Source organism: Columba livia, chromosome 2 (genome assembly GCF_036013475.1).
Source record: "Columba livia isolate bColLiv1 breed racing homer chromosome 2, bColLiv1.pat.W.v2, whole genome shotgun sequence".
In the NCBI taxonomy this organism is placed as follows: Eukaryota; Metazoa; Chordata; class Aves; order Columbiformes; family Columbidae; genus Columba; species Columba livia.
In genome coordinates, this window is record NC_088603.1 from 92,671,604 (window position 1) to 92,696,421 (window position 24,818).

A 24,818-nucleotide genomic window follows, 5' to 3' on the forward strand; every position below is an offset into this window, starting at 1 on the left:
GATAGCCTCTCAAGTGACTTTCTACAGATATACTTTCAGACATCTTACAAAGATGCTTAAAAAAATAAATAATAATAAAAAAAGGATTTGGTCTTGTAATAAACAGATTGAAGGTTGTCAGATGTCTACAAACATGTCACGTAACTTCTCATGCAAAGATATGAAGCATGCTGTAACACAGGTAGTGTCCCAGGGGTTCTGGGGGAAGTTCTGTAACTGTTGTTGGATTTTAACCTACTGATGGTCTTTTTCTCAAAACCTCTTGTTAAATGATATTTTCATTCAAGGTCTAGCATGTGGGAGGTTAAAACCTGATGTGACATGTTCAGATGGGTCAACAGTTTATATACTTGAAGTGGGATGTGATTGAAATCCCTTATGCCTCTCTTTCTCTGTAGTTTCTTCCTATATATCTAAGATTAAAAATATCTCTCAGCTCTGAGGAACAGGTGTAGGAACAGCATGAAACTAATGGGTATGTTTCTAGCAGTCTTCATGGGAGCTCAATTTCCAATACCAGGAGGTAAACCTGGAGGAGACAAATATGGGTGATTATTCTGGCTTTGATTGCCAAAGTTAACCTCAGTGGAAAAAAACCCCACCCTTACTGCCTTCCAGGGTAAAACACTAGAGTTTCTTGTACAAAAGTGGTGGTTCTTCGGTGTCATAGTTCTCTAAGCATTATGAACTCAAATATACAATGGCAGGGCATCTATATTGGGCTGGTAGAGAATGAAAAATACACAGGCCAGGCTATTGAGTATGTGTTCCTAAGAAGATTGCCAAAAACTAAGGCTTGATAGTGAGGATGCTAAGTCTCTCTGCCATAGATGTCTGATTATGCTAGTTGCAGGTGAAATATGAGTACTTGCACAGTATTCATTGGCATTTGTATGTGTCAGATACATTTTTGTGACTTAGTTTCAATAGCAAGGTGCCAATCCCAGTTAGTGTCATTGTGAATGCTTGAAGAGTAATCTGTTTAATATGGCTTTTATATCAGACACCACCATTGAACTGTTAAAATATTTCAGAATCCAGCACTTCAGGCAGCTGCTTTGGAAGGTAAATGTTAAATCTAACTGAAACCACCAGAAGGGTTATGTGAACACTACACAGAGCTTCTGAAAAGATGTCTTGGTCCTACATAGATGCTTTTTTAGCTGTTTTGTGTTTGCAGACTGTACTGTTAGTGCACCAGAGATGCTGTGGGCTAGCTGCTTCTAACACAGTATACTCTGGCAGTATGTGCCTTTCAGATCCTTCTTTAACCTAAGATCATACCTTTTTTCTTTCACTTTCTTCTGACGACAAGAGTGCTTTTTGCTGGTAGCCTTGCCAAGTGTTGAGGGCACCTTTTTTGTTTAAATAGTCTAATTGTTCTTTGATCCGTTTTGGTGTTCTGATGGATATCAAATCACAGGGCTAAAAAGTTAGTGTCACTGCCACTGAAGAGAGTTGCTTTAAACAGATAATTTTTTTTTAAAACAGATCTATCTGATCTAGAATTTAATTTTGTATTTCAGACTTCAATTTAGTCATAGTAGTAATAAAACACTGTTTGCTTTTCATCTCAGAGTTGTCACCCTCAGTTGCTAAAGGTATGTTTCACTTTAGTCTTGTGTGTAAGACAGAGTGGTCTACTACTGCTGAAGGTTCTTCTTCTCCTGAAGATTTGTGAAGTGGAAGGGAACACTTTTTCAGAGTAGGCATACTTTTTAGCTTTGGAATCTTATGCAGATAATTTTTACAGCAAGAGGAATTAAATTCTACTTCACAATGTGCTTTGTGAACATAAGGTAAAATATTAGTTGAATTTTTAACCAACACCACAGGTAGCTTAATAGTGTTTTGAGGATTTTTGTTTGTTACATGCATCTTTGTTTTTGTTGAATTGTAGTGATAAGTTGCAAGATAGTACTAGAGGAAACAAGCTTGAATGTGACTGTGTTTTAGCATGCTTTTCCCAGATAGGGAATATTGATCTGTTTAGTATAGTCAATAGATAAAGTCTAGACTTAAGAATCAACATCACCTGACTTGGTGGCATTGCATGCATTTCCTGTCTTTACTGGCTTAATTGATTTGGCTGCTTGTTGGCAACGAGGAAGTTCAGGTCTGTCACAAATTCATTATGTTACTGAGGATTAAAACATGACTTTGTGTGTGAAATGGGTGAAAAAGGTCCTATCTTGCATACAGTTCAGGGGATGTAGTATGGGGAACAGTCTGCTTCATTAGATTTTAAGTGCTAATTCTAGCTTCACTTATGAAATGGGTGGCCAGGGTCAGCTTTGGTAAATGCTAGTTCATTTTGGTGCACCCATAAGACAAGACATATTTACTAAGATTCTCTCTTTGAATAATTCACAGCTTTCTATGTGTCAGAACTATGATTTACCAGAAACACCAGGGGGAGATGTGTTGCTATATTGTCAGTTTTTCATATAGAAATTAAGTAGCATAAGTCTACAAAAATCTACATTTTAGTTTAGCCAGATTTTGACCCAAATAGATGACTTTTCTGCTGTTTGCATGTAATGACTTGACTGTTTGGAGGAGGCTTTTAATAGATCCACCTTGCGTCCATCACTTCAAAACTAATTCTTTTTTGCTACTTTTTAGTTTGCCTTGATTCTAAGAGATAGGTGCATTTTTACTTTGAATGAAGGTGGGGTTTCTTTTTTTTTTTGTTTTTTCCCCGCTTAACCCAGAACTCTTTTAACTTGTCCAAAAGGATGAGGAAAATTCAGTAGTCCAAGAAGTCCTTCAGAGGAGTCTTTCTATAGTTCAAAGTCTCTTATCAAAAACATTTCCTTGGAATAGAAGCATATTAACATTTTCTCTTTGTATGTGAGGGTGGTGGTTCCACATGTTTGAGAGCATTGGAGCAGCAGTTAACAAAATCAAATCATTTTGGGAACTAAGCACAAGTTTTAAGAAATCTTAGATTGGTATGGTGCTGCTTTCTTTGAGAGGGCAGAAAAAACTTACATCTTGTCTTTCAAGGGAAATGTCTTTTTAAAGCCAGAGCATACATACTGAATCTGTGTGGTGGTAATGCATATTGCAAGTTTTTCTGGTGTTAACACAAGGTTAGAAGTGTTACAGTAAGAGTTGTAGCTCTGAGAAACCTGAAGACTAATGAAGAATAGTTGAAGTTTGATGGTAAATGAAAATACCTGAGTAGGAACACATAAAAAACAAGGAATAGATTTTCAAAAGCAACTTGTAAATTGAAAGCTTGTAATCTATTGCATGTTAATGGGAATGAGGTAAAGTGCATATGATTCTGGTAGAAGAGATAAAGCATAGCAGTCTGAAGGTGATTTTTGAAAATGTTTTATTCATATTACTGCTGTAGGCACATGAGTATTTTAATGATTAGGAGATGAGAGAGGGGAGTATCACAGAGATATGAGAGATTGACTAGGGATTGACTGTTCAGTTTGCTGAAATACAAGAATGAGGAGTTGCTATATAAGAAATTCAAACCAAAAGGAGGAGGTTCTTCACATTGTGATGGGTCTGTGAAGCTCCATGTCAGAGGACTTCATGGGTGTAAAAAATTTATGCAGGCTGAAGTACCTGGAAGAAATCCATGAAGGCTGCCAGACTGACAGATCACATCAAGTTCAGAAAAACATCTGAAGATAGTTGGGGGCTGAAGAACGCTTCGGAATATCATAGTTTTTTATGTTTATTTTTTGGCGATGGGGCTAGAGGGAACTTGTGTCATACTATGAAGGAGGCAGCGTCTGAGCAAAGAGTTACAGCAAAAGAGAGGAAAAAAGCCAGTGGGTCACCAGAGTCTTTTCACATTTTTAAATACAAAATTAGAGTGAAACGTTGTAAGTAGTAATAAGAATAGGAAAAGCACATTTGATTTGGGTTTTTAGTATAAATGTGGATAAATAGGTATTAGTTGAAGGAAATACAATTTCTAATTATTCTTGTTTATCACTCTTTTTATTAGCAAAACCAAATAGAAAGCTGACATTCCTGTACTTGGCCAATGATGTCATACAGAACAGCAAAAGGAAAGGACCAGAATTTACGAAAGACTTTGCTCCAGTAATAGTGGAGGCTTTTAAGCATGTTTCAAGGTACAGTAAACTGTTAAGTGTAGTGTTCTTCATACTGTATTTGAGGGGCCTTTAGAGAAGTCCTCAGTTCATCTCTTCTGTCCCAGCTAGTCCTTGAGTGCTATTTCTATACTTGAAATCTTGTTAATTTTTTTTTTATCTTGAATGTCTTAATGCTGTTAGATGAAGTTACACAATAAATTCATCTGTATTCAGTTCCTTTTGCCTTATAAAGCTGCTAGCTATGTCTTGAATTAAGACTTGCTTTCAGTCTGTGTTTGTATGCTACAACAATTTGATATGTTTCACTAGTAGTGTTGCATTATTTGTTTTTCCCCAGCAGCTATTCATCTCATTGCATTAGGATGCTAGACCCTTGATACAGAATTATTTTCACATAGTACACAGCTGTTGAAGCAACACAAACCTGTTTGCAGTGTTTGCATAATAGGGTTACAGACCTACAGATTTATCGGTTGAACAAGCAAACAGAATAAGGGAATTGGGCTTTGGCCTTTTTTTTTTTAATGTGCTTGCTAAGACACCTTGAACTGATCTTTGCTTTCTTTAAATCATGATGTTATTATTTTCTGAGATTGACTTCTGATACTTTATCTTTCATAGAAGGACCTTAGCATACCCTATCAATAATCACGTGGTACTGCTGTACCTTTACCTACTGCTGATTTTTTGCTTCTTTTTTTTTTTTTTTTCTTGTGACAGTGAGTCTGATGAGAGTTGTAAGAAACACCTTGGCCGAGTGCTTTCTATCTGGGAAGAAAGGTCTGTTTATGAAAATGATGTATTAGAACAACTTAGGCAAGCTTTGTGTAAGTATTATGTATGTGTGAAGATTCGGTCTCGTGTTTGAAATATTATTTCCCTGACTCCTCTGTTTTCGTTTAGATGGAGACAGAAAGGTGAGAAAGCGCACATATGAACAGATAAAAGTTGATGAAAATAACTGTTCACCTCGAAGTTCTCCCACTGACCCTCCACAGGTAATAGAATGTTTGTAAAAGTCTATATTTTCATATGGTTTGATATCAAGTTTTTCAGTAACTCTTGTTTTTGAATGGTCTCTTTCTTTTTAATGAGGTACTGTGTCTGAGCAAGGGTGACTACAGCTGCAACATTTCTTCACAGTACTTAAAGTTACAAGTGGAGCTGGGAAGTTGAGCATGCTGTAACTTCAGTCAGTTTGACACTAACCCACGATGTGTGAACTATATATCTAGCTTTGTCCACTTCAGCATTATTTTCTACAGTGTTTTAGGTTCTCATTCAGTTTCCAGGGTGGTAATGAGGAACACATATATTGGAATAAGATTGGTTTTTGTTTATCAATAAAATAGTTCTCAATGTTGCAGTCACACTGACTGGGAAGAGGTCTTGTTGACCTTGCACTGTAATGGCTTTTATTCTTGTGGGCTTTTTATTATGATTCTGCCCTATCTCAAAAGGCTTTTTGTTATGGCAAGGAATGACTGTCCTCAAATAATCACAATTTAGTATGTTTCTCTGTAACAGACATTTGTGCTTCTATGAGCATCAGCCCTACTTCCAAAAAAAGTACATTGATGTAGTGTGATGCAATAGTGAAGCAAAACAACAAGAAAAGTAATTTCAAAAGTGTGTAGTAAAATAAAAGGTACTGTAAAAAAATCACTCCTGTCAAAAATAAAAGTTCTAAGTAGTGCTATACCAGGAATTTAAATGAAAAATCTATTTTAGGAAGGCAACCTTTAGGAACACTGCAATGTTATTTGGAGAATTAATGGCTAGATTTTGTTTTGTTTTCTGTCTGAGAGGGGATAGAATGTTGCTCTAATGATGGTATGGTAAATGCTTTTAAAATTACCATGAAATTGACACCATGAGCTTATTGTGAAAGACTGTTTTGTACTAGGATCTGTTTATTTAAACAAGTTCTCAATCTCGCATGCTTTTTTCAGACCACAGATCTCATTAGAGCATTACAAGAACTAGAAAACGCTGCCTCTGGGGATGCAGCAGTTCATCAGAGAATAGCTTCTTTGCCTATAGAGGTCCAAGATGTGTCCCTGTTAGACAGAATAACAGGTGAGGGCTGGGGATCCAGTAACTGAAATGTTGTTCTGAGAACTTAACAGTATGTAACAAAATCATGCTTTACCTGTTTTTCTCTTCTTGCATTTTAGATAAGGAATCTGGAGAGCAACTTTCCAAAATGGTAGATGATGCATGTATGTTGCTGGCGGATTACAATGGCAGGTTGGCAGCTGAAATAGATGATAGAAAACAGCTGACTCGAATGTTGTCGGACTTTCTCCGATGTCAAAAAGAATTCCTTGCAGAGAAAGAACATAAGCTGGAAGTGCGTAATGATTTATTTAGTCCATTCTTCGCTAAAGCTTGTTCTTGCAAATGTTTTTAGTTCGTCTAAACAAATTTTCTCTCCAAAGGTAAATATTTAATCACTGTTAGGTCTTTGCTTCCAGCACATTATTAACAAGACTTCTTTTGGTTCTAGTGTTCTAAATCTATTAAACCAGCTCAACATTAGGTAGTGTTACAATTGTAATGACTTCAGTGTTTATCTCTCTGTTTTTCAGCTTATTCAATCATCATTATATGTACAGAGTTAGTTTTAGTAGTGCAGATAGAGTGTCTTATCCTGAATGGTGCAAATTTAATTTGGACAGTAAATTTTTTCTTATTCTTTTCATTCATTGGTATAAGTCTTAGTTGTGTCATACATTGTTTAATAATAGGCTTTTTGTAAATAGAATAATCTTTCTGCTAGTTGTAGGCTTGTGAAGCCACTTAAGGGATAAGAATTTCATTACTGCTTTCAGCACAACTTTTTAACTTGACTCAAGCATTCATTAAACCCAGTACACTGTAGTTTTAGGTTTTACAGCCTCCAACAGAGCTGGTTAGCAGCATTTGTAGCATTAGCGTCATTAGTATAGGAGAAGTCATTAATAAAAGGATGCAGAGTGAACAGCTCATTATGAACAAAGGACCAAGTTATTCCTTTCATCACTATTAGCAGTCATCTGTTTTCCTACCCCCAAATACTGTCAGGCCTCCTGTTGAACATTGCACGTGTCCTAAATAGGTCCATAATTTCATGCCCATTGCTTCCCAAATCCCTGGTCTCAGCTTTGAGACATAGGTTCCGGCTCAAACTTGTGTATTACAGTAATAGAGCTGAAGCTGCATCCTTTTGCAAGGTGATATAGCTGAACAGTTGTGATGCCCTGTAACTGCAGCACACACTTGTAGTCCTTGCCTGTTGTGCAAATTGATTGCTTTTTGGGTTTCACATCGTATAGACCTGTCAAGAACACTTTCTTCACTCTGTCGTTTCTTTACACTTTTATGACTTGTTCAGATTCTGTGTTGTCTCTTCAGGAAACTGCTGTTCACAATATATCCGAAGTGATCGTTCAGATCAGTTGTGTCATTCCTAGGCTACTCATTTCCTGACTTCTTTCCTTTGCTCTATGCCTCACATCAAAAAAGCTTCTTCCTATCAACTTCACTCTGTTTATCCTGTGGGAAGAATATCAACCAACTTTACATAAGATAGATGGTATACATGGTAGTGCTGGTTGCAGTAGCAACTGATCAAACTGCACACTGGAACCAGGAAGATTAATGAAGCCTTAAGCTTTTTGTCACTGCCCTGCTTTCTGTCTGTGTGTGGGGGATGTGTTTGAAGGAGAAGTTGCCACAGTACCAGTGTGACACTCCTTTTGTAGATCAATACCAGCAATTAGACCTTGTTTAGATATAGTAGACCACTGGGACAGTGAGTTGCTTGAAAGTCAGTGACTTAGTTCTTCATACAGATTTATACCACTGTAAAATCAAAACAGCTCAGTTAATATGAAATTAAAAGTGGGGTGCATCTGCAAACAGTCTTCTTGGTTGTTTTTAACCAACACAAACCAGTTGAATTTCCCAGTATTACTAGATCAAAGAGTTTATAGCTGTAAGAGAAAGCAGTTGCTTATTCCCAGGCTGTCATGGTCTTTAAAACTGGGTTTCTTGGCTGAATTATTTTAACTGTTAAAGAATCTCATTCTCATACAGCATGCTTCCAGTTTCTGGATTTATTTCAGAGGTCTTTCTTTAGAAAGCAGGAGCCTGTTTGAAGTATCTATAGTAGTGTCTTAACCAGATGAAGTCCTAGGACGTTGAGGTATGCTGTAAGAACATTTTAGGCTCATCAGTGTGGTATAAATGCAGGTTACTAATAAAGAACTGTGAACCAAGGTACCTTCAACCCAAGGTACTTAATAACAAGCTATGAGCCAAGAGATTGTAAAGAAAAGAAACGTAAAATCGAGCTTCTAAACTTAATGTTGAGTGGAGTGACTTTGCACTCACTACCATTAGTCCCTTTTGGTTTGGGAAGTGCAGGCCGATAAACATTCTGAAATTTTGAAATGTAAGATCAGGATGTCTTCATGATACCTTCTGTAGGGCCACCTGACTTAGTTTCTCTGTTTGGGGGGGGGCGGGGGAAGGGGTGTTTATTTGTTTGGGTTTTTTGTTGTTGTTGTTTTGTTTTGTTTGTTTGTTTTTGTTGTGGTTTGTGTGTGTTTGTTTTCAAGAAATGGCTATCTCCTGATGTAAATACCAAAGAGCTATAGCCAGATGCTCTTTTTTCCCGCCCCCCCCCGAAGCAAGGAAAGCAAGGACTCTGTTTTTACAGTCCTAGGAAAAAACATACCTCAGAACTGAGCCTTGCTTCTTGGCTTCTCATTTTAAATAGCACTGGGGAAAGGGCCTGTCACCTAATTCTTTGAGAATGTATTTCCTGAATGGTCTTTCTCTAGGTTTTGCTGCTGAAGTTTAATTTCTGATGAAATCAATTTGTTCTAGACAAGTTTGTTTTCTCTGTTAGGCCTCCGGCTATTGACATTTTTTTTTAGTATGACATGGTCTCTGGGTGATAACATATCAAGCCTTCATTTCTTTCTGAATTGCTGTCATTCATCTCTAAGTATATTGCTGGCATCCTACCTTAATGCTTTGTCAAACACCCAGGTATGGTAAGAAACAAGCAGTTGTGTTCCTAGTGGAATCTAGAAATATTACCTACTGTTGACCTGGTTTAACAGTGTTAGAATTTGAATTCCCAGAGAATTCTATTTAAGTGGGAGCTTTAGACCTAAATTTGCAGGTCATTTATCTTCTGAAGAAAATTTATAGGTAAGTAACTTTGAATAACCAGTCTTTCTCTGAGTAGTTTGTTTGTTTGTTGTTTTTTTTAATAAGAGTTTCTCTAATAGTTATTTCTAAACAGAAGATCTTGATTCCCATCAGAATCAAGGTAATGTATGCATTAAATCTTGACAGGAAATTTTGACCACAGATAAATAATATGAGCTAACATGTCTGCATCAAAGCTAACTGTACTGCTTTAGTAGGTGACTTTCATAAGTCTGATCTGGGTAAGTAGTGTCACCTTTAACTCTTAAATTGTTTTCTTTAACATCTGTCTAGCTTCTGTTGCAGGTGGTGGACATGGACCTTTCTTCTAATGATGTCACCATCCGTTAGTACACACATCCTGATAAAAATAAATTTAATAATCAAAATCTTGTATTGTCTGTTGTTTTTGAAAACTGAAGAGGAGGGATTCTACAAACCTCTGCTATTTTCATCTGTGTTCTCACAAAAATTACTGAGTTTATGCTTGAGATGGATAAGTATTTATCCAGTGTCATTCCCTTTTCTTGAAGATTAAAACTTTCACATAGTTGTTCCTAAACTCACAAGTCCTTTCAGTTAAATCATTTAAAATTCCAAATGCAGAAGTTTGGGTGTCACTTGCATTGAAGCTGCCATTACTAAAAGGAAAGAATTGTGAAAACAAGGCTTTTCAGACTTTGCTTTTTAACTTACACTCTAGTTCTTGGGTTTACATGAACATCAGAAATGAGCAGTAGTGAATGTAGAATGTGTCCTTCACAAGTACAATAAAGGACTTTTTCTTTATTAATGTACATCTTTTTTACATTTTATGTAGGTAACAAAGAAGATGTATTTTATGATTGTTCTTCTGCCCCTCTAGATGCCCCCTTCAAATTTAGAATTGTCCTATAGAGCGTTTTCCATTCACTTTTTTTAAGTTTTAAGGCATAAATATTTAAGCTTCAGTGGTACTGTAGGTGTATCTGGAAACTTTTATTGGATTGATAAGTAGATGTGATTCTGTCTGCTAGAGAAAATGGAGATTTTTGCATTAAGGTTTTTTTGTAGGAACCTTTTTTTTTTTCCTTGGAACTTTGAGAACTAATATAATTTCCTGTTTTCTACTATTTTGACTGATTTTTTTTTTTTTTTTTTACTCTCTGCTTCCTTGTTGTGACCCATGTCTCCCTGCCCCCCTGCCTGTTCCCTAGTTTTTGGACATAAATGTTGGCTGATTTATTGATCTCACTGAAGGCTGATAAAAAAAGAGCTTTTTATGTTAGGCAGGAGTTAGATGTAGATTAGATATACATAATATCCAGGTAATATCCAGGAGTAATATCCAGGTGTGTTCATCTGCTTGTGAGAAAATAGTGTCCTGTAGACATTCTAGAATTAAAATGGCCTTAAAAATACAGGGATTACATGAACAAGAGAAGTACTTGATGTACTGTTTTTTTCATATTGCTTTGTATGTGCCTTTTCTGGAATCTTATTGATTACAGAGTAAACTAACTCTTACGAAATTTCACACAAAGGCTTTGATAATTCAAAATCATACGTGACTTGTTAAGTGTGGGCAGGCCGTCGTACGACCTTTTTCTAGAAGAACAAGACAGCCTGCTCTCATCATCGTTTTGATGTTAGGGGAAAACATTGCATCGCTACACTTAGTGTGTGCTGGATGACCCAGTTGCTTACATAGTGTTTCTATCAACTTACTGTTTTAAATTGGGGAACATTTGTGTCACTAAATCAAAATTTTTATGAAGGAAATGCTGCTGCCGGAGGCGTGCCGTGTTTTAGCAGCTTGAGTTTAATTAAGACACTTTCACTGATAATGTTGCCATCTTGCATTTCTTGTTTTCTACAGCTGTATAAAGAATATCCATATCCTTATATTCATACATCTGTTTTTAATTGTTTGTGGTTTCTTAGCATGTTGAGAGAATATATATTCAATGCAGTTTTACTTCATGATTGAGCTTTATAGCTCAATATAGCTTGGTTTCTAAAGAGTTTAATTTTGTCATGGGATTTTGTGGGTAGATGGCAGGCAATTTGTCTTCCTAGTCTGTAACTCTGGAGATGAAGCTTTTCAGTTCCAGCTTAATGGTTTCAAATGCAGACAAAAACGTTAAGCAAAGAACGTAGGGATGACAGTGGCATAACAGGCCTCCTGTGTTTAGGTTTTGGTTTTCAGTGCCAGATTGTCTGTCTACTGTTTCCTTCCACCATGGTCTTCATGTTGTCACAGGGTGTAGTGCTTTCCTCGCTGCTTTTTGTTTGTTTGTGGTTTTTTATCCCTTACAGGTACCTAGTACCTTTGTATGCCAGCTTCCTTTTTTTGAGTGCTAGATGAACTGTAATGCATTCAGTCATGCTTCATGCTTTTCAACTCCACTTAAAATAATTTGGATTATTTTCTTCATAACCTTGCAGCTGAGCAGCTAAAGTATTTTGGTGAGCTTTGGTTGAAGTTGAGGAAGATGGCTTTGTAGCATGAAGCCTGCACCACTTTTGTCATAGGGTGGAGTTTGCAGCATTGTAGGTGATGTACAACTCCCTGAGTGTGACAGCACCACAGTAACTCAATCTTGAATTAGAACTGAGTTGTACTGTACCTGCTGTTAACAGTGCAATGATTACAGAATTGGTATCTGGGAAATATCAGGAAGTGGGCAATAAGGTTCATCCATACTTGTCAGAACTACTTTTAAGATCTTCTGATACATGTTAGGCAGCAGAAGACTCACTGTAAGTAATGATAGCAAATAGACCATGTTGTGTCATCTCTTTTGACAGTATGAACCATTGCATTCATTTCTGTTCATGATTACAGCTTCAGAAATTGAAGCTGGCTTGACAGTGCTTCCAGTTCAGGGTAGTATATGACCTTTACCGAAAGAGGTGCTTGATCTTGGTATTTTTGGGCTGAGGGGAACATCACTCTGGATCTCTTATTACCAAAAAAATAGAGGAGACCTTTTGCCAGAATTTTCTTCTTGTGGGCCAGTTTCAAGTAACTTTCACTGTTCTTCACAGAAACATATGTAACTCTGAACCATCAGGAGGGAAATAGAGGCTCAGGATGTCTAATGGATGGATTCTCTTCATTCTTGTTCTCCCCATCCTAGCCTGTCCAAAATGGAATGAGGTTCAGAAACAGGTCCCTGTGCTTAGAGATTTGTGTAGGTTGGTTCAAAGCCCTTGGTCATCTGCTGTTTTTGAATGATGTGTAGTGTAAATGCTCCATTGATCTTCAAGTTGAGTTGCACAGTCCAAGTCCTTTAGTGAATATGGTCACTGTTTTTTTGTTTGTTTGTTTTTTTTTTTTTTTGTTTTGTTTTGTTTTGTTTTTTTAAAAAAAAAAAAAGCCCCAACCAAGCTTAGTAGTTTGTATTGTCTACTTGAAGATGACTGGAGAGAATTAATCACTGTAATGCTCATCTGTCCTTAAGCTATATTAGGCTAGAAGTTAACGTGAGGTGATGTTTAAAATGAGACACAAGTTGTATCTCCTATCTGCAGTAAAAGTAGGCTTGCTAAGCCTGCTTACAGGTTGCTAACTTATCTTTTTAAATGTAGTTGATTTGTTTCCATGAGCATTTTTTTCCAGTACTGAAAAGTGACAGGAGATGCAGTTGTATAGGTTATGTAGAAGTAATTTGCTGGGCTAGAGTGAAGAACAGCAGCCCTTATGTCAAACGCAAAGTGTTCAGTGCATTTTGTTCCTCTGTGCTGTACTTATTTTATGAGAATAACGCTTACTTGTCACACTTCTTACAACCTCTCTGTACTTGACCAGTAAATATCCCTTTTTATATCATCATCTAATAATTACAGCTCGGATACCTTGATATATAGTGTCTCAATCCGTACCTGAAAGAATATTAGACTTCAGAGCTCTGTGTTGTCATTCAGAGTAACAGAAACACTTTGAAAGCTCCCACTTTCAAAATTGAATTAGCAGATGTTTGAGTATAAATCCTGGCTTTTCTAGTAGATCAGGCAGGTTGTAGGTTGTACTCTGCTCATCCTTGTGAAGTAAGGATAACCTGTTGCTTCAGTTCATCATGTTCTAAAAGCATTGGTTGTCAAATTGAAGATACTGTTTTTGAAACAGGGTAATAAAAATGGTATAGCTTTTGTATTTACAGAAATTTTACCAATTTTACCCTTATTGTTTGTGAAGAACAGGGTGTTTTAGCCTTTACATTCCAACTTACCAGTTATTTTTTTATTTAAGAAGGGAAAAAAAAAAAAAAGAAGGCAAGTACAAGATACTAGGTACCCTTGAGGTAACTTTTGAATTCCTTGTTATAAAAATACCAAGAGAAGATACTGGTCTTATCTAACTAGGGCTTGCTGTTATTCATAAGACTTTTAGACAGAATGTTCGTGGCTATTGCAAGCCAAAAACTTGATACTGTTAACCAAAATGAATGAATTTAATTGTCTCATCCTCAGAAGAACAAGCTTTGCAGGTATGTAATGGATTGGGGTTTTTGTGCAAACAAATATCTGAGAGGGTCGGAAACTGAAAATGGAATAATCAGTGCTCTGTTTAGAACTTAAGTTTTTGAAGGACAGCTGTAGATTGGCAAGTTACTTTGGTGCTTTCTGCAGCAATGTTCCCTTTGCTTTGATGAGATGTTTACTGGAAGAAAAAAAAACCAAAACACTTGTAAGAAATATTAAAACTGAAGCACCTCTTTATGTCATTACTCTTTCAAGCGAAGACTGTGCCCTTGCTACAAGCCTTAATTTTCCACAGTAATATTGTTGCTGTTTAGACTTTTTAAAATTCTGTTGTTTGTGCCGTTCCACCTCTCAAATTTTAGGTACATATTTTTTTCATCTTCATTGTGAATACAAAGTCAGCAGAACTGTAAACCCTGTTTATATGCTTCCTGCAACTAGAAACTTGCCTTTGGAGTTTGCTGAAGCAACTGTAAACTCTAAATAGAAATGTAAGACCACACTGGAATGAGGCAGTCTTGTTGGGGAAGACTCAGCGCAAAATGTAACTAGCCAGAAAGAAACTCAATGTTAGATGTGGAAAGGAAGCGGGAAGGGAAGCTATTGGAAAGCTCTGCTCCACGATTTGAGATGGCTTGTATAAACAAACTGAACAGAAATCTCTTATTTTAGCTAAGGTCTTCTTGTACTTTAACAGGGAAATAAGCCCATGTGTATTTGAAGATAATTGTGTTTGACTCAAATGCTGTGCTCCTTAGTGTTCTCTTTAAATTGTCCTAATTAAAGCCTGTGCCATTAGACCGATACTCAAAAGTTGCATTTGGAAAATTTTCCTGCCATCATTAAGATCTAGAAACTTTTTTTTTGTCTAACAAGCTTCTATGTGCAATTAAGAAGAAGCACCACGCTCAGGTCACTCAGGTTTCACTTTATTGTGATGTATATTGTAGTTAGATTGTTGTTGTTGGTGCATTTCTGATAATGACCTAGTTGGTTGGAAGGGCTGACAAGACGTGCTTCTAGGAATCTCTGACAGAATAAGAGAAATGGCTAGAACATCAGCTTGCTTTTTCTCTCAGCCCTGCTGAAACTGCACAAAGCAGATTTCATTCTCAGATACAAACTTTTGATGTTTCCACTTAAAACTAGTGTAGCATTAAAAAATCGATATGCCTAAAATCTGCTGCAGGGCATGGTACCCCTTGTGCTTTGTAGACAGGGCTGATTCCTTTTTAAAGAGTGCGTGTGCAGCAAGGAAACAGTCCGCAAGTGGACAACAACTGGCTGTTGGTGAGACAGCATTTAAAGAAAGTTTTCATCCAGTGTAGATACTGTAGGTCTTGGGCAGACTGCTCATATTTACTTGAGTCCTCATATATACATAGGGAAATAATTAATCTGTTTCTGTAGTAGTCTAAAGTGGCAAATATTTTCAGAGCCTCCTACTGAAATAATAAATTAGGTTTTGTTACTAGTTGTATTTTAATGTCAGCACAGGGGAAAGTAAAGTTCTTGCTGGAAGAGATGTTAACTGGCATAAACTAATTAGTAAGTCTCGATTATGTCTTTATGACAAAAAACCTGTTTGCATTTTAAAAAAGTTGTATTAAGAGTGAAATATTCGTGTTTCAGAATACTTGAACAATTTGCGATATGTAAAGACAGTGCACTTGCAATATTGTGGGTTGGTTGGTTGGTTGTTTTTGAAACCCAGAGCTTGAATTAAAATTTGTCTGTTACCAAATCCATCAGTTACATGAAAAATATCACAGAATCACAGAATGTCAGGGATTGGAAGGGACCTCAAAAGATCATCCAGTCCAATCCCCCTGCCGGAGCAGGAACACCCAGATGAGGTTACACAGGAAGGCATCCAGGTGGGTTTTGAATGTCTCCAGAGTAGGAGACTCCACAACCTCCCTGGGCAGCCTGTTCCAGTGCTCTGGCACCCTCACTGAGAAGAAGTTTCTTCTCAAATTTATGTGGAACCTTTTGTGTTCCAGTTTGTACCCATTGCCCCTTGTCCTATCATTGGTTGTCACTGAGAAGAGCCTGGCTCCATCCTCGTGACACTTACCCTTTATACATCTGTAAACATTAATGAGGTCACCCCTCAGTCTCAAAGTAAAAAGAACCTGGAAGAATTCACATGAAACTTGCATGACCAAGATAAATTTCATTTTTAGTTTGAATAATTCTGTTGTCAAGATGATTTGAGTTCATATGAATCAGTGAGTGCGTTCATAGTTTAGTTGCTTTAATCAGACACCAAAACTATTTTGTTTCCCTAGTTTAAATTAATAAAGGTCTTGTGTAGTGGTACTACTAAACGAGTCACAAGGTTTGTGATCATTTCAGATATCTTTTTTTGGTTTGTATACTCTTTTTAAATAGCTACTGATGATCTGGAGGACACCTTCTACTTTTCTGTTAATTACAAATTCTCCATCTGAAGTTCTTAATAGAGGCACAAGCAAGTAGACAAATCAAATGTTAGCTGACACATCCTGGTAGTGAGGTCTTCTTGTTTGACCACTAGCTTTCCAATGTGCTCATTTTAAGGAACCTCTGGTTAAGTAGCAGATCATGGAAATGAGTAACTTCCATATCTTTTCAGCTAAGACTAAATGTAGAGGGTAGAAATACTGTTCAGTAGGATTGAAATGTGAAAATCAGTTTTACAGATCAAAAACATCACATACCAATGTCTAAGTCAAAAAAATAAATCCAGACTTTATATAAAAAGCTATCCCTGGTTATTAAAGAGCCCACAGAATAGTAGGCCGCATCATGGTGCAGTAGAGCTCCAGCTGATAAAACATGAAAATTGTTAGGGGAAAACAACACTTCCCTTAGCTAGGTTGTTGCTGAAAAACACAGTTCTTAAAAATGGTCTTTGTCTTTCTGATAAAGCACACAGGTTAAATGCAGAGTTCTGAAGAATGTTTCTTTTCATTTAGTAGTAACTGTAGTTTAATTAGTGGCCTGATTCTGAAAATTAATCTTCAAGAATAATGCCAGCCTTTTTCCCTGGAGAAGCCAGTCTGGAAGGCTTACCTCCATACACAATGTATGTCCTTGGAATCAAAATGCTGAGGGGAGAATGGGAGGAAGAGAAGTGTGGGGCTTTTACATGATGCTACAGCCACCTGGTAGAAGTGTTCATTCTTGCCTTGATTAGAATTGGAAGCTGAGATTTATTATCATCTATATATATAGAAACACATTTTTTTTTTTCCCTGGGACCTTATTTCAAAATGTGTTATCTTATGAAGGAAATAATCCAGCTTCTACCTACGTTTCCTTGATTGAGAGGGGTGCGGTGCAGATATCTGCAGGGGGGAATGACTTGGAAGTTAAGAATTTAAAACATGGTTGAAGACGGTGTGAAAACACTGGCACTGATTAATGGCCGTCTCTTGAAGCTGTGTGCATCAGTTATTCTGGGGTGTGTAATGGAAAAGTAAGAGAGCAATTGGGAGAGCTATTTCAGCAGCGGTGAGGAAACAGTGTAGTCCGTGCCTGTGCTTGCTGAGGAGTAGTTTCTTAGCTGTGGAAAGGGAGGAATGGAAGTTTTTTGTCACAGGAGTCTCACCGTCACCTGGTAAGGGTATGAAGTGGTCCTTACGCTTGCCTTAAAATTTAATTATGGACCAAAGGAATGGCCAGGGTATATTTTTTTGTGTGTTCACGCTGAAACAGCTGTGATCTTCAGTCCTGCCCCAAGTAAAAGAATACTGCATCGGTGCACTTTGGAGATGTTTGTGAAGTTTTTCCTCTGCCAAAATCTGAAATGCTGTGGACTAAAAATGATGGAAGTAAGGTGAAACAGAACACAGGGAAATTTAGGATGATGTATAAATCCTGTAAATGGGCTCTGTCTTGGAATTTCATTCTACTAATCTAGTATGAAGATACATCTCTGAAATAAAAAATACATTAAGTTGCCTTGATTAGAGAGGGCAAAACATTTTTCTGACACTTCTCAGCTACTGCTGGCAGTAATTGATGGAAGAGGGGAGAGTGAATTACTATTATAGAAGACTTATGTATTGTGCTAGTCTGATTTCTCAGGAGACTTGACTACTGTAGTCAGGCTGCCAGTCTATCAATTCCTCTTTCACTTGAAAATGAAACAGTCTTAAAAATAATTCTGTTCCTTAAGAGTTTGATGAAATTAATTTTGTAAGTGGATAGAAGAGAGGCCCAAAGAAATGCTCTAGCAGCTCTTCTCCCCTCAGACTGCTGTTCAGTCAGCCTGTGTAGGTTGGAACCAGCCATGACCTCTGCTGCTCTTTGCCAAAACAATGGTTGGGCAATGTAGAAGGTGTCAGTGGATACTAGGATGGGAGGGAAGAGTTGGAAAGGGTACACTGGGTTGGAGTTACTGTGGGATGGAGGTGGGATGTTTAGCTGTTTCTTTACAGGAATCATCGTTCACTGGGCAGCTTTTTTACCACTGTGCTACCGCATCTTGAATAAATGGTAATATTGAGAGTGATAACAAGGATGAAACAGTATTTCTCTGGAAGTATTAGTCTGAAGAGCCAGTGTTTGGAGCTGCTCTCTCTAACATCACTGGCTGCTTTATTTTCTTGCCTGATTTGCTATTAGATTAAATCCTTGTGTGGTTAGTTGCTGCTGTTTTAGTTTTGTCTTCACAAAAGCACCTTTCTGTTCAATTTTCTTCATTTGTGAATTGACCTCACAGCAGGATCTAAATTCTCAATGGCTTGGTAAATTTTAATTTATAATGTATTTTTAAATTATTAAAAAAGAAACCGAAACAAACCCTTTTGCACAGTTATCAAATCAAGTACACTGCTCCACGAAGAAAATGAAGAAAAGTCTGCTGTCATAACTTTTTTCAAATTGAAGAAGAGCCTCAGTATTTGAAGTGGGATGTAACATGTTTAAATGGGAATATTTGGAATGCTTTGTTGTCTAAGTGTCAAAAAGGAATTTTAGTTACTTGTTTTTCCACACCTTTAGGTTACCAATTAAAAAAACATACAAACGAAACAAGAAAAAACACCACTTTTTAAAAACCAATAAGAATGGTATTTTTGAGGAGCATAGGCAGGAGGGGAATGAACTGTGATGTTTTAGGCAGGAGATATAGTGGACCTGAAAGACACATTTTATATTTTTATTGGTGGACAAAATAATGAGATAAATTAACAGCACTATCTGGCCCCTGCCTAATCTCCCTAAATCAGGCTGGTTTCTTGGTGCAAGAGTTCAGTTCTCTCCCCATAGCTGGGTTTGTTTGGCAGAGCATACATGTCACTTGTAAGCAGGGGTGAGGGAGGGAGCTGACAAATAGGATGAATGCCACATGCTTTTTAAAGTAATTGTGGAAGTTCCGGTAGATGTGCACCAGAAGTCTGGAATATTAATTGGTATTTTGTGATTTAACCTAAGTCCTGAAGTATCTGAAGCTATTCTGTGAGTCTTTGCTTTCAGTGTAGGTCAGTGTTAACTAATAGATACTGTAGAAATAACTAAGTTTAGGAGATAAACACTTCCCACTGTGGGTTTTGTTGGTTGGTTGTTGTCTCTGCATACATCCGAACCAGACTTCTGAATGCTGCTCCTTCTTTGAGGCCCCGTAAACCAGATGTGGAGATTCAGTTTTGCAGCCAGCACATGCAGTGACTTTAACGCTCTGCTGCATGTGGAGTTTGGGGTTAGGAAATGTGTAGTGGCTGCTTTGTTACTTACTACATTGCAAGAGGGAGGGTCAAGTTTTGAAAGGCACAGAATTGAAAGTTGGAGATAAGCATTTGAACTTTTTTGAGTTCCACCACTCAAAAAAATCTTGTTTTGAAGTCACTTTTGAAAATACCACACTAACACCATGTCAAAAATGGCAATAAAACAATCTGGAGAAGCAAGGTTTACATCTGACTGTAGTCCTAGAGGTCAAGTAGATACTTTGTTCTAGTTCCTCAAATGCTAAGTTTTCATTACCCCTTTGCACTGATAATTATGTATTTCTTTTCATCCTTTTGTTTCTCTTATGTCAACAGCATTCAGACAAGGTGCATTTTACTCTGGCCCAAATGCTTCATTCATCAGCGAGCAAGGGAGGGACAACATCGTTTCATTGTTCTGAAGTTGTACCTGTAAACAAGTTATTGGATTTTATGTGGAGTGCTGAACTGCTTGTAACTCCTTTAAAAACAAGCCCCAGAGCTGTCCTGATCCTGATAAATGCGAGCCCTTTGATCATGAAAACAGTAGAAGGCAGAAGACTGAGCAGACGGCATAACTCCCCCAAGTGTTCCACTTGGCAATGTTTCAAACACACAAAGTTTTAATTTATTTCTAGGTTGCTAGTAACTACTAGAGTAGGAGGAATAATTCTGCAAGGGTAGGAGGCAGGAAATCGGTAGTTTGCTGCATTATATCCTAATTCACTATTTGTAATCCGACTTTATAGCTTTATTTCTTCATTTCTGCACTATCGCTTATTCTGCTTTTTCCTCAAACCGTGGTCACTAAGAAAACACTGAGAGTGTTGCATTTGTGTAGAATCTCCTCTTCCTTTCCTTCTCTCCACCTCCTCTTTTCTGTCCTACCTGTCAAGACTCAACAGTGAAGCTGAAGCTGAATCTCGTGCTCTTCATTGCCTTAGAGTTCAGAGTATCGAAGTGAATCCTGATTAAATTCTAGATGTATTCCAGAAGCATCATAAAATCTCCCATTTTAAATCGCCTGTTTTCTGGTTGAGATATTTGACATTCATCAGCCATGGTGAACTGTGGTGAAAAGGTGGTGGCTCATTTATAAGGTCAGTATATTTGACAGATAAATTGAGTGAGCTGTGCCATCACTATACCATCTTTATTCTGGAGTATTTGGACTCCCAGATACTGATAATCATTTGGCATCCAGGGAGTTAGTTAAACTGGTATTTGATGGGTATCTTTCAGCCGTATGTTTTCAGTCTTTCACTCTTCTATGATTCCATAATAACCAATGTGACAGATATTCCGTGGGTGCTAGTGAATCATGTTTTTCTCTTTCTTCATTTTCTTCCTTCTGCCCGAGGAGAACATTTTTTTTCTCAAGGCAGTGATTTTTTATGTTGATGCTGTTTTTTAAACCAGTGGTACGTTAAACAACCTTTTGTTTCAAACAAGTTAGATTTAGAAGCTGTACCTCTGCTAGTATTGTGTACACAGACTGTTAAGCAAAACAATTTAGCATGCCATCTTGAAAGCCAGGCATTTCTTGTGCTTGCTGCTACAGGTCATGTAGTGAATTGAGTGCCATTTCCAGTAGAAAACCCCCATCGTTTGGTATTGGATGATATTAGATGCAACTTCTGAGAGAATATATTCTATGTGTATACCTACTAACTTACTCTCTTGGCCTTAACACAATTACTGTGCTTAGCTATGCCATTATATGAAGATGTAGGAGTGGAAAGTCCCTATTTATACTATTCTTATCTGTGGAAGAAATCAGGCGTTCTTGCTCAGCAGTGTTAATCTTAAAGCCCTTTTATCCTGAGGCTGAAAGGTTGTGGAATAAAGCTGAGCAGTGATACAGGTACAAACCAAAAAGAGAAAGTACAGTCACTATGCGCTCCTTTGGTTCCAGGGAACCTGCATGAACTTTTTCAGGCAGCATGTTCCTCTCAAGAATGAATAATTTCTGGATTTCTTCTTGTGCCATAGTGTTGTCTTAGAACGCAGCAACAAGAAATTTAATGTGACTAGGATATTCTCCAGAAAGTAATCTTTAAACCACTACTCCTTTGATTTCCTCGTTAGCTTCTCACCTGTAATTTATAAGGATTGTCAGTTTATTGCTGCAAAGTCATTAAAAATGTAATTTGCTGTTTCTTCTGCAGCCACTTTATACCCATATTCTCAGCATTTTTTCTAAGCAGCACCCTGAAACTTGTTTTGTTTATTTTTTTATCTCCTGAATGATTAGTGTCTTCTGCATTATGCAGAGAGAAGAATTCAGGCCAGTTTTCTGGAACACCAAGGTCTTCCTTTATCCCCAGCCCACACTCCAGTAGAGCTGTTACACTTACGTGTTAACCCTGGGATCCTAGAGGGCTGCTGCTTTATTATTGGGCTGATCAGTGTTACTAAGATTGGACTCCAAAGAATCATGCGACTGCTTTCAAGCCATGTAGTTGAAAATTGTTCTGATGTAAATGCAAACCATAAAGTGATTGTTAGCTTTTTTTTTCCAAATCTTACAGTTCAACATAGAGAAACTTCCTGTCCCTGTGCTGGCTAGGAACATCTCTTTTATTCCGTTCATGTCCTCTGCCCTCTATGTATGCATGTACAACTCGGCAAATATCCTTCCCCAAAATCTTTGAAGCCATGCTGCATAACAGCCACTGTAGTTAGTGGAAAATGAATGTTCTTTTCACACCACATGATCAGAAAACCAGCACACTCAAGAGCAGCTTTAGGTTATAGCTTTATGCTTCTGTTAAATGGTAAGCAATAATTCTTAGCCTTCTGAGAGTGATTCTGTATGTTGGTTGTAGAATAATCTTGATGACTTGAACTTCAGTTTTGGAGTTACCTGTAGGTATTCATAGTCTTCTAGTGTCTGAATAGCTAACACCTGTTTAGGTAATACCTAAAAGAGCATGAGAGTTTACAGAAGCTACTCTTAAAAATACCAAAAGTAGTAAAGACCAAAATGTAGAATCTAGGTTTTAGCTTTCTCCAGATATAAAATGCTAAGCACAAACTCCAGATTTGCATCTTTCAATGTAATTGATAAAAACATAGCATTTGCATATAGAACTACAGGTTCATTTTGGTTGGAAAAGACCTTTATGATCATCAGATCCAACCATTAACCTGACACTGCCAAGTCTACCTCTAAACCATGTGCCTAGGTGCCACATCCATGTGTCTTAAACCCCTCCAGGGATGGTGACTCCACCACCTCCCTGGGCAGCCTGTTCTAATGCTTGACAACCCCTTTCTGTGAAGAATTTTTTTCCTAATATCCAATCTGAACATTCCCTGGTACAACTTGAGGCCATTTCCTCTTATCCTAATGCTTGTTACTTGGGAGAAGACACTGGTGCCCACCTCTCTACAACCACCTTTCAGGTAGTTGTAGATAACACTAAGGTCCACCCTCGGTCTCCTTTCCTCCAGACTAAACAGCCCCAGTTACCTCAGCTGCTCCTCATCAGACTTGTGCTCCAGGCCCCTCACCAGCTTCATTGCCCTTCTCTGAACTCTCTCCAGCACCTCAATGTCTCTCTTACAGTGAAGAATATTTGTTAATTTAAGAAATCATAATTTTATTATGTTTTAAGATTTAGAGCAAATTTATTTTCTGCATGTGAGCCAGTGCCCATGTTTCAGTAGGAGAAAAATGCTGGGAAATACTAAATTTCATTACAGCTCCAATAATACAAAAGCTATCTGTGAAAAACATACACAGATGAACTGTTATGGGGGACAGCAGGCAGGCTCTCCATGCTGCAGTGGGAGGAAGGGATACTGTACAATTCTGACAACTCTGCAAGGTCCAAACTTCCATTAAAACAATTTCTGCAAGAGACATGTTCTACACGGCCCTCAAAATGTCTAATGGCAGAAAAGCTTTCTCTTACGCTACTGCATACAGTTATTTGGTAAAGCGTGTTGCCCAATTTTCATGACATATGTGTTTAACAATACTTTTTCTTCCAATATTTGAGTACCTAGCATACTTTTATGCTATGACACACAGATTTTGCCATGTTGCACGATGAACTTTCTCCTCCAAAGTTCAGTTGATCTGGAAACATAATGTAACATGCCCTACACCGTTGCAGATTTCAACCTACATATGAGTTATAGTGGGGATGTTAGTTTTTTTTTCTTTCCTGGTTTTAGTCGGCTCCATTGTCTTGACTATTCTTGATAATGTAGCTGCAAGAAAGTCACTTTCCCTGAACAGTGGCAAAAGCGTGTTTTTGTGGTTTGTTCTTTTTAGCTGTAAAAGGAGGGATGGTTGTGCTTTCTCTGCACTGTCAGCAGTTACTTGTCCTCTGTCAGGGGCAACGTGCACTTCTTGCTGTGTTGCAATATCAGGGACATACTGGAGTTGGCTGGGAGTCACTCGAGCACTCCTTTGGGCTGCTCAGGCCCTTCAGCTTGCAGTGCCTGGCTGGCTTGATTTTTATTTTCAGTCACAAGTGGGTTTACAGGGTACCAACACATAGATTGCCTTTTGCTTTACAAGGCCAGCCCTTTAAATAAAAAAATCTGAACGCACAGTGAGTTACAGTCCCTCTTTAAGACGATATCTTAAGTTTAGGTGCAAGTCTTTATATTTTATTATGAGTCATGGTTAAGTCATAAATCATTTGCTATATGCATACCTTAGATTTAGTGCTTCTTATTGTTTCCCCTCCTACATTGGGGAAACATTGCCCTTTTGCATGGTGGTTGCAGTGCAGGGTGAAAGCAAAGTGACATACCCAGGCCTAATACTTGAGCCCTCTACCTCGTAGCAGGCTAGAAACACCTATCCTGGGGGCATCCCTGTGTAACCTCATCTGGGTGTTCCTGCTCCGGCAGGGGGATTGGACTGGATGATCTTTTGAGGTCCCTTCCAATCCCTGACATTCTGTGATTCTGTGATGTACGTTGTTCTTTATAAGCACTTACACTACCCTACAACTGATCATGTCCAGCAGACCAGAAATCTTAAAAACGTGTCCTGGCAGGCTGGTTTTGCTGTGCCAGCCTGTCAGTCCAGCTCTTGCCTGAACTTCAGCTGCAGGTTCAGACCTGCTGGTTTTGTTTCCCTAGATGGAAGTCCCAGTTGTCAGATGTTCGGCATGGTTTGTTTTTTCTTTTTGACTTCATGTTTGTGACAGATCGGGAAGCATGAGCTTATGGACAGACCAGTCTTAACAGTTTATTGAACAAGTAGGGAAGAGAGGGACAAGTACTTTAGAAGTTCTCGAATTGCCTTACAAGTCACATATATTCAATTTGTATTCAATTCAATTTGCCACAATGGTAAGCCTTTTTCTGCAGCAAGAGTACAGTGTCCATTGCTGCT

The 24,818-nt window shown here is 37.9% G+C and overlaps 1 protein-coding gene across 3 annotated transcripts in view; it reads left to right on the forward strand.

The window, feature by feature from the left end:
• The window catches only part of RPRD1A (regulation of nuclear pre-mRNA domain containing 1A), a 48,899-nt gene that overhangs the window by 8,028 nt on the left and 16,053 nt on the right, over positions 1 to 24,818 (forward strand). The window contains exons 2-7 of one of the 3 annotated variants that reach the window (XM_065052814.1): positions 3,977 to 4,106; positions 4,809 to 4,915; positions 4,992 to 5,086; positions 6,041 to 6,167; positions 6,266 to 6,441; positions 9,588 to 9,682. In XM_065052814.1, coding sequence (XP_064908886.1) covers positions 3,977 to 4,106; positions 4,809 to 4,915; positions 4,992 to 5,086; positions 6,041 to 6,167; positions 6,266 to 6,441; positions 9,588 to 9,644 — 692 coding nt within the window. In that variant the 3' untranslated portion in view covers positions 9,645 to 9,682. Of the gene's footprint in view, positions 1 to 3,976; positions 4,107 to 4,808; positions 4,916 to 4,991; positions 5,087 to 6,040; positions 6,168 to 6,265; positions 6,442 to 9,587; positions 9,683 to 24,818 lie in introns of those variants that run through there. The other 2 variants (XM_065052815.1, XM_065052813.1) reach the window with 2 other exon arrangements.